The 10,883-nt window shown below is 37.7% G+C and overlaps 1 protein-coding gene across 1 annotated transcript; it reads left to right on the forward strand.

The window, feature by feature from the left end:
• On the forward strand, window positions 1–4,457 carry LOC104592869 (uncharacterized). Its single transcript, XM_010252389.3, has 2 exons — window positions 1–188; window positions 1,265–4,457. The coding sequence occupies exon 2, from the start codon at window positions 1,403–1,405 to the stop codon at window positions 3,905–3,907; it is 2,505 nt and encodes an 834-aa protein (XP_010250691.1). The 5' UTR covers window positions 1–188; window positions 1,265–1,402; the 3' UTR covers window positions 3,908–4,457.
• Window positions 4,458–10,883: the final 6,426 nt, after the last annotated feature.

Genomic DNA, 10,883 nt, shown 5'->3' on the forward strand with positions numbered 1-10,883 from the left:
CTATTGGTACCTTTTATTTTCTTTTTCATCTAATTCTGTTTAGGTTTTGAGGGGTTTTGACAAAAGGCCCTGTTTTTGGGATTTTTTGGATTTGGGGGGGAAAAGGGGCAAAAAATTGGTGATGGAGGTCTTTCCATGGCGGCTCTGCGATTCAAATTCCTCCATCCACAGAGGCTGTCTCTAAATGGGTAATTTCTCCTACGTTTACTCTTGTATCACGCTTTACACAGAATAGTTTTTCTTTTAACTGCTTATCATGGTCCGGACGATCCAGATCAGACAATCTAGGGTTTCAGTCGACGTACTGCAATTCTGGAATTCTAAACGTTAAAAACTTGTTTAAAACCTAAGTTTCTGCAGATCCATGTCCATTAATGTTCTTTAGTTGAATTTTGAAGTCTTTTACCAAGTGGGTTTCTGTTATTTTTTGCTCTCTTTAATTTTCTGTTGAAGCTTTCTCTGTTCTGGTCCTTCTTTTTCGTTTAAAGTACTTGGTAGCTCAGAGATCGTTTCTAAGGTTTACTTGAAAAAGAGTGCAACAAATTACGGTCTTCAGATTGCACATAATTTATCTCTGTTTGTCTGTCTCGTTGTTTCGGGTACGACGAATTCTTCTGAGTTGCCGTTAACTCAATTAGTTCTCCTCCCCCTTCAATTTAGCACAGTTTTCTATCTCATGAAGAATGATTTTAATTCTAAAAGTGTCCCCGAGTTAAGGAGATTTTGATTCTCTGTAGGAATCCGTTGGATTGCTATTATGTGTTTGGCCATCAATAAGTTCAAGCGTTTGCAATAATCTTGTTTCGCCATCTTTCCATTTTTCCCCCTCCATTGTGCTGAGGAGTTTATTTTCCATGTTTCACATAAACAATGTTCTTGCCATTTCTTTATTTGTCTAGCTGTGGCACCAAATGCCACATGACTCTTATTGCATTGTCATAATTATATTATTCTTTTAACTTTCTTGTTAACTCAATTTAGCTTTTGAAATTTGAGTTCCTAAAATCACTGTTTTATTTTAATTACTAATACACTTTATTTTGAAGAAAATTTTAAATGTGAGAGCGATTTTGAGATCTGAAATTTTATGCTTCAGAGGAAGCTTTAGTTTAAGTGCGTTTGGCTTGTTATTCTGGCATTTGTTGCTGATGACTTTTAAGTTTGAGCAATCATATCGGCCTTCTACATTTCCTAGCTTTTTTCCCTTTTATTGAAGTAATTTTCTCATTATTCCTCTTTTGGATGTCTTTCCCCTCTCCACTAGGTTTTGGAGTTTGGACCTATTTGAAGTATGAAAGGACCTCAAGTTGTAGAGTCAGATTGTGGTGGTTGATTTCAAGTTGATTTTGCTGTTTCTTGCAAATAACAAATCGAAGAAAGACGGAACTGGACACAGAAGGAAATGGAGTGCAATAAAGATGAAGCCACCAGGGCAAAAGAAATTGCTGAGAAGAAGTTTTCTGCAAAGGACATTGCTGGTGCAAGGAAGTTTGCATTGAAAGCTCAAAATTTGTATCCAACACTTGATGGTCTTCCCCAAATGCTGGCAACACTTGATGTGTATATCTCTGCGGCAAATAAAATAAATGGAGAAGCGGATTGGTATGGGATTCTTGGTGTGGATCCCTTGGCTGATGATGAGACTGTAAAAAAACAGTATAGGAAGTTGGCTCTTATGCTACATCCTGATAAGAACAAATCTATAGGGGCTGATGGGGCTTTTAAGTTCATTTCAGAGGCCTGGAGTTTGTTGTCTGACAAAACAAAGAGAACTGCATATGACCAAAGGAGGAATTCAAAGGGATTCCAACAAAAAAATCCACCTCCTAGTGGGGCTCCATCATCACAACCTGGTGGAAATGGTTTTTATAATTTTACTGGCAGTACGACTGCAAATGCAAAACCTCCAAAGAGTACCAATCGTTCAGGTCATACAACAGCTCCTGCTTCATCTCGTCCTTCCAAACCCAATACTTTTTGGACTGCATGCCATCGTTGTAAAATGCAGTATGAATACCTTAGGATTTATCTGAATCACAACCTCCTTTGCCCCAATTGCCATGAGCCCTTTTTAGCTATAGAGACAGCACCCCCACCGTCAAATGGTTCTAATTCATCAACACCATGGTCTTTCTCTCAGAAGTCTCAGAATTCAAACCATCATTCAACAAACAAGAACACTTATAATTCAGGAAGAAATTCTTCTGGTCAGAATGTGGGAGCAGGGGGATTTGCAGGTCCTGATTTGTATAACCAGAAGAATTTTCAATGGGCTCCATTCTCTGGAACAACTGGTGTTGGGAGTTCTTCTGCCTCTGCTTCTACCACTGCTCAAGCTGCAAGCATGGTTCAGCAGGCCTACGAGAGAGCAAAGAGAGAGCGTGAGGAGGCACAGGCAGTTGCTAGAAGAGAGGAGGCCCTTAGGAGGAAGAATCATGCTTCAAAAAGGAGTGGTAGTGGTTTGTCTACTGCATTCTCTAATTCTTCTTCTAATATTGCTTCCAAAGTAGAGAGGCCCGCGAAAAAAAGAAGAGGCACAGATGACAATATTGGGAATAGTTATGGCACTGATGCAGCAAATCAGACGGGTACAGGAAATGGAGGAGCTGGGATAGGAAGTGCATCAGGATCCCGGCATGGTAGCTTTGAAACAGAGAGGGTTAATGGGGTTTCTTCTGTTAATAAGCCTAATGGTGTAAGAGAGTTGTCACAGCTGGAACTTCGAAATATGTTGATGGAGAAGGCTCGATTGGAAATTCGCAAGATATTAAATGAGTGGAGCTCAGCTGCTGCAGCCAAAGTTTCAGACAAAGAGAAAGATAAGGAGAAAGAAAAAGAGGACAGTGAACATGCTGCATCAAATGGTGAGATGCGTGATGAGAATGTGTCTGCTAAGTCTTCAGATATCAAGAAAAATGTCCAAGCTAAGAAGGATGTTCCTGGCAGTGGTGCTGATTCAAATACAGAAGCCCTTGAGCCCATGTCAATCTCTGTACCTGATCCTGATTTTCATGATTTTGACAAGGATAGGTCTGAAAGATCCTTTGGAGAAAACCAGGTCTGGGCTGCATATGATGATGATGATGGGATGCCTCGTTATTATGCCATGATTCATAATGTGATATCTTTGAATCCATTCAAGATGAGGATCAGTTGGCTGAACTCTAAAACCAATAGTGAGCTAGGTCCACTAAATTGGGTAGGTTGTGGTTTTTCCAAAACTTGTGGGGATTTTAGGGTAGGGAGGTATGAAGTCAACGATTCCCTTAATTCTTTCTCACATAGGGTCAGGTGGGCCAAAGGTTTGCGAGGTTCTATTCGAATTTTTCCCAAGAAAGGTGATGTTTGGGCCATCTATAGAAATTGGTCCCCTGATTGGAATGAGCTTACCCCAGATGAAGTGATACACAAGTATGACATGGTGGAAGTGCTTGATGATTATGAGGAGGAACATGGCGTGGCTGTTACTCCTCTAGTTAAGGTTGCTGGTTTTAAGACAGTTTTCCACCGGCATTTGGACCCTGGACAAGTCAAGACGATTCCAAGAGAAGAGATGTTCCGCTTCTCACATCAGGTTCCTTCTTACTTGCTTACAGGTCAAGAAGCTCCAAATGCCCCAAAGGGTTGCAGGGAGCTGGATCCAGCTGCCACTCCTTTAGAACTGCTTCAGGTAATAACAGATGTTAGGGAAGAAGAGGAGGTGGAGGATGCTGGAAAACCTAAGGATGAAAAGATGGAGTTTTCTGAAGAAAACAAGGGAAAGATGACAGTGGAGGGTAACAAAGATAAAGAAGAAGAGAGGATGAAGAATGCTAAAGAAATGGATGACAACAAGATGATGGGGAACAACAAAGAAGCTAAGGAAGAAAAAATGGTGAAGAATACTAAAGTACAAGCAGCTAGTTGACTTTTGGACCATCTGGTCCTGGTTCAAATAGGATCAATTGACTTATATGGCATACATTCGTGTCAGATTTATGCAACATTTGTTGGGGTTTCTGTGGCTATTTACTGTTGGTACAAATTCCATTTCCTTCAGAGTTGTGTGTATGCTGTAAGCGCCAAATCTAACCTCAGTTTTGACTGCAACTTGAAGATAGTCAAGCTGGAATTATTTTGGTTGTTAAGAGTTCAGATAACATTTTCTCACTGGTATCTTCTTTAACAACTCGAGTATTCAAGGATCTGTAAGTGAGCTCTGCATTTGTTTCCTGCAAGAGCCAGTTTTTACCTGTAAGAACAAGTTATCTCGGTTGCAGCTGATCAAGCATCTCTATCTTTGAGCTGCCTCTTCCTAATGTACCTTACAGTATTTAACTCTTTCTATTTTCTTTTTCTTATTTTGGACATTGAGGAAATTGTAGCATCTGTTTTTCTCTGTCTCATGACTTATATTTTTGTTGGTTCTGACTGAAAATCCAAAAGAATGGTGTAGAATATAATCTATTCTGATCTAATGTTTGATGCCTGTGTCTTGTTGGGTGCTTCTGTGTTAGATATGACCTTTTATCTAATGTAGCCAGCTCCATGTGTGGGGCAAGGCTTTTGTGGGTGTGTTTGAGTTGGGCATTTGGCTCTTTTATCCTGCAGTTCTGCTCATTCTTTATTTTCTTTTCAATGATTTCAGGTTGCAAAGAATGGCAAGACAATGAGAGCTGACATATTTTATTATCTTAATTTTGGTTATCATTTTCTGCACATATTATTGGACTTGATTTGGTTTCCTCTTATATTGCCTCTATTACCTTGGCAACTTTGGTGTAGAGGGTGTTGTTCCTGCTCTGAAGTGGAGAATAAGAGATTAGTGAAAAAGAGATTGTGGATCATGGTTGATGCTGTAAACACGAGAAAGAGATGGAGGTGAATGAAGAAAGTGAATAATGCTGAATGGACCAAGGAAAGAGAGAGTGGTGATCGGTAACAGATAGAAGCAAGGTTCCAAATTTTGATACGATACATCCTGTATCGGGCGTATTGTATTATATCGGTGGCTTCATGATATGCCCTTACAGGGGTCGTATTGGGGTGTGGCCTGGTTCAGGGGAGATCAGCCTTAGACCGACCCCTCTGAACCGGTTCCGAAGAAAAAGAAAGGTGGTGGAGAATGCTGAAGATCGACCCGGCTAGTTGACTTTGGAATCATGGAATGTGCTTCAGATGTAGGGATGGCAATTTCTCCTATAAAACTGGGGCCCCGCCCTGCCTCGAATGGGGTGGGTTTTCCTCGACCTTAAACAAGGACGGGGTGGGGATGGGGAAAATAATTTTTCCCCAAACCGGGTATGGGGCGGGGATGGGTTTTGTATATAATTCCCCGAACCCACCCCGAACCTGAAGGTAAATTAGTAAAATATCTCTAGGTTTAATATTGATATTTAAAATATTTCTAAATATTCCCTAAAATTTTAAAATCTAAGGATCCCATAATTTTATTTTTGAATTACTCCTAAAGTATTATAACTCAATTTTAAAATATCTCCAAATTCTTATATCCTATGTATAAATTGTCCATAAAATAGATAATATTTAAGTAATTGTTTTAAAGTGGGAAAAACTTGGGGATTTTCCATCCCTGATGGGAAATGGATGCCCCGCCCCGTTTATGGGGCAAGGTATCATGACTTCAGGGCTAGAACGAGGAGGGGTGCCCCACCCGAGATGGTGCAAATGAGAAATTATTCAGTGGGGATGTAGAATTAAAGCTCGAAGTTCACCCATCTTTTTTTTAGTCCAACAACTGTAACTTGCAAAGATCTGTTGGTGAGGTCTGTAATCGCTAGTTTTTAAATTTTAATTATAGACTCCATTTCTAAATTTCTTTTACACTAGTAGTAGTAGTACAAAATTATAAATGCATTGAAGCACAAATCAGAAAAGTATAAAATTATGGTTCACTTCAGATTTTACTTAATTAAATTGCACCGCAATAAAAAAAATAACAAAGTAAAATCTAGGAAAAGATAAATCAAAATTTGCATTCATACTCGTATTTTTTTGCAGCACTGCAAATGAAATTGTATAACAAACAAATTAGGCCCCGAGATTATATTCTCGTATAATTACTGTACTTTGTTAAATTAAGTCTGCCTATGAGCTTTGCATTGTTTTACTTGATTTTCCTTCTTGTATTATACTGGCATTTGTCTCTGCCAGAAAAGAAAATATTATATTAACGTGCGGGGATTTTCTAGCATCTTTTACCAATATAATGTTTAAAAGCTCAAACTTTTATTGGTTCTGATGAAATATCCCAAAGAACTGTGTAAATTATAAGTTGAATTCAATTCATTCCTGGAATCGTACATCTTTGTTCCAAAACTTTATTCTTTTCATCCAATTTCTCTCTCTCATTTATGCACGACAGTTCTTTATTGGACTTAATTTCCTTGTTTATTGCCTGACCATCTGTTCAGTCGTATGTGATTCTTCTTAAATCTTTATCTTAATCTAACGGAACCCTGGATCACATCGTTCAAAGGTTTTAATGAACGTAAACACCCATTTCTAAATTCTAATAGCGTTCTATAGTCTGGAATCTGGATGGAAGAAAAATCCAACCATGTGAAAATGGAAATCCGATTTAATTTGGATGATGGAGTACAGAGATTCCAACAAACATTGTTCAATTTACATGTCCAAAACCTCATAAAAATTGGGTTAGGGTTTTGAGTCCGGCTAGATTATAGTTGAGTTCGTCACTTTTGTAGAAGGGAATGCTCTGAATCTTTACTAGAATCTGGTTCCGGAACAGATTTTGGAATCATGTACAGAAACATGAACCCCTACAATCCCAAGGCTATACAGTACACCAATTTATAAAGCTAAGGTAGGCAAGGATGACCTGTCCTATGAGACCGGATCTGCTCTTCACACAGGGTGTTTCACTCGCGCATACCATGCATGGGGAACATCTTCGTTTATTATTCACAGGAGATAATCCCATTGCACGGTGGATGTGCATGTGAGGCACCCCTGTGTGAGGAGCAGATCCCGTTCCCTGTCCTATATCTCTATTATCAAAACCCTAAAGTTTTTTGAGCTCCTCCACGGTACTTAATAAAATAAATAAATAAAAGAAAAGAAAAATCAAATTCAGAAAAGAATCCATCACATGTCAGAATTAAATCCTTGTCTAACATGGGGCTCTCAATCGCCTTGGGAGATTTCTTCAACATGGCTCTAACTCTTTCCTTTTTCATTCTCTTCAGGAGGATCACTTAAATTTCCTGGAGCTTTTCTTCTAATTTGGCCAGAGCCAGCGAGAAGAAGGCTTTGGAGTTTTGAATTCAACTGTGTGGTATCGATGTCACATTTCTTGTGAGGAAGATGAAGATGACAGAACGAAGAATAGGCATTGGAGGGCAATAGATAATCTCCTAAACAGTAGGAAGAACTCAGAACCACGTGAATTGAAGAATGAACCGACAATTCATAGACAGTGGTTTGAATAAGGGAAATTCAGATCTCCAACCCACACCTACCCAGATGACACTATAGCTATACATTAGGAACATCTCTCTATGAATGGTTATGCTATAGTGAAGAGTGGATAGGTGTGGATAAAGTTCTTTTAGGCAGGAGATTCAAACTCAGTTAAGGAAACTCATCGGAGTTGTAGCGAAAACAATGCTTCACAGGACAATTGTAGAACACATGAACTCAAACTTGAGTCATTTATTCAGAATTGGGATGAAGATTGAGTGAAATTAAGTAGAGGTCCAAGTCGTCTGATATTAAAGAATCAATGGAGATGATAAGGACATAGAGTTAAGTGAAAGGAGTAGGTTCAACTTCTCATGATACAATTTAAAAGCAATTGGAAGCAGAAACCCTAGCATATCTCCAAAGTGACTGCTGTTTTACATCTATGGAATACAATTATTATAAGGACATGGATTACAAGTTATACAATGGGAGGTGAGGAGGTGAGGCTTGATTAAGAGAGTTGAGATGACACGCTTTAATTGTTGAGATATTGTATCAGGTCTTGTTCACTTTTCAGTAAGTTATTTATCCGGGTAAATGCAATTATCTTGATAAGTTTTTTCTAGGAAACACTTTTTTAGGTAAGTGTATTTATTCATGTTCTTTTTATTTTCCAAGTAAAGAAGAAAATAACCATTTTAGCCATAAAAATTCATTATTAAAAGGGACATTTTTGTCCCATTCAAGTATTGGCAATTTTCCCTTTAGGTGGGAAAGTTATTTTCCCACGTAGGAGATATGTATCACTTACCAATGAAAACAAACTTTTTCCTCTCCCCACATTTATCAGAAAAAAGAACATGAGATTCTTAGTTAATGAGAACCAAAATCCCATTGACCAACTTCCCCCTTTCAAAATCCCAAAAAAGAATACCCTTTGAAATGAAAATTGAACCGAAAAGAGAACTAAGGAATAAATATGCCTGGAGAAGTATCCCGTACAGGAGTAAGAAATTAATAAACCGCAATGTCCCTACAGGCCACAGATAACCTAATAATAGTCAACCATGGTGCTTAATTTAGTAGTAGCATGTTTTACTACTAAAGCTTGAGCAACATATTCATGCTTCAGCTGAGTTTCATACTTCGAATTGATCATAATACGTACCCTTAGGGATGCTCCCTATAGGTGCTTATACATGCCTGACAGGATTCTCCACAAGGAAAAGCTCTACTGCAAGAATGGGAATCCAGTCCCCTCAGGTGGATTTCACATGTCCCAGTTGCATATTTGGAATATCTCTCGTAGTTGTAGATTATTATTATTGAAAAATGTTCCTAATATATGGCGGAATGTATTTGTAAAATCTGCGTGAAGAAAACTATGTGAGGACCAAATCCTAATTCTAGAAAAATGTGGTATGATTCAATTAGTACAAAAAAGTTGCTTTCACAAAAATTTGGATCAATTTTCACTAAATCATTCTACCATGTGTCAATCTGAAAAATTTCTCTGTTTTTTTTTTAATTCACTGTTTTCAAAATTGGATCAGATTGGACGGTTGGATCGGAAAAACCGGGAATCGATTGGTTTCGTTTTCTTCTAAAACCACTTTTTCCTTTAAAATCGTTGATTTTAGTCAGTAAACTACTGAACTGGCTGGTTAACTATTCGATCCGTTTTTCAATTTTTTAATTTTTTTTGACAGAACGGGCCAGTCATTCGGGTTGAATGATCAAATCATTCGAACCGATAACTGGACCCCTGACCGGTTTGATCACCGGTTTATTTTTAAAAACCATGGTTTAATTCTTAAACGAGGGGGCGTTGATAACAGCTGAATTCTGCTTTGTCTTTTTAGTGAATACGTTTTTAGCGATGTTGTGGGCCTTGTGGCTAGGGGTGTGATCAAGTCAATCCGAACGGAATTTCTGCATATCTTGGTTCCATTTGACTAAAACATTTGTAGGCTCAAGTTTGAATTTGAGTTCAATTCAAATTTTATTTTCTGGTTCGATTTCAATTCAATTAAATATTTAATGAAATTGAATTTGGCTTAAAAGTTTTTATATATATATATATATATAATTAATCAAGCTATTCAAACCTAATTAGAATCGTACTCAAATTGAATCTAATCGAACTATAATTTAAACTATTTGATTAGTGCTCGATTAGATTGTTAAATCTTAATTATGACCTTATTAATGACGGAAAATATGAGGTTATGGCCTTATTAATGGCGGAAAATAGGAGGCTCATCACCCTATTTGATAATGGTATGGATATACACGTCTGACGTGCCACATACGAGAGGTTGCGAGAGATGTATCAAAGGTTTCTAAGAAGTAGGTGTGTTGGGGGGGTCCATGGGGAACATCGCTATCCTTTCTTACTTCTTACATTCAGAAGCCTAAGCCTCATATAGATGTTTGTAGTACGGAGTTGTACAGGATAAGGTTAAACCAACCTTTAAAAGTTAAAATCCAAAATAGAAATAATATTGGTGAGAAGAGAAGGATGAACGAAGGTGTCTATTCTTTTCTGTATCCGCAGGGTAAGGCCATGTCTCTTGGGTTGGGCGTGGGCCCAAGCCCAACCAATTGTTATCAGTTGCGGGGGAGGATTTGAATTTTTGAACTCGCTTTATAGTGCCTTATAAGTCATAAACCACAGATCTTGAACAACCCGTCGGCAAGCGGGTCCCATATATCCGTCCGTAAGACGATGGATCCTACCCCTAGTGTTTTGTTCCAGATGTGTGGTGGTGGATGCACTTGTACACAGCATGGTAAAAGCTAAATGTCTTCTTCACTACCTCTCCACTTCGAGTGACAAAACAAAACAGTAAAACTAGGGAAAATTTCCGATTATTACAGAGTATTTTAGGCCTAGTGCCATTTTGATTACCAAATTTTAAAATGTGACAATTGAGTGTCGGAACTCTTAAAATGTGGTGATTTACTATCTATTGTTAATCAGTATGTTAAATAGCATTTGAAAAAGTCATAAATGCCTTTTAAATATCATTTAATTTTCTTTATCAATTATTTAAACCTTGATAAAAAATCAACAATCCCATATTCTTGTCTCTTTTTATTCAAAAAAATTGACATAATTACAATTTTTTTAAAAAAAGGTAAAAATTTAAAACTGTTCATTTTTATCAATATTTGAATAAATAAATAACATTCGAAAGATATTTATGTCTTTTTCAAATGTAACTTAAGAGTTGATTAAGTGCTAATTAACGATCGGCACTAAATTGACACATTTTAAAATTCGTACTCAATTATCGCAATTTAAAATTAAGAGACTAAAATGACCAAAGTATAAGCTAGTAATCCGGAATTTTCCCTAAAAATTATTACGGCTGGGGTGCGCAGGATAAGCCAATGAACTATGAAAGAAAGCAAATGGGCCTTGAAAAGTATTTTTGATATAGGGCTTGAGAACA

This window comes from Nelumbo nucifera, chromosome 3 (assembly GCF_055504915.1).
Source record: "Nelumbo nucifera cultivar China Antique chromosome 3, China Antique-T2T, whole genome shotgun sequence".
Classification (NCBI taxonomy): Eukaryota; Viridiplantae; Streptophyta; class Magnoliopsida; order Proteales; family Nelumbonaceae; genus Nelumbo; species Nelumbo nucifera.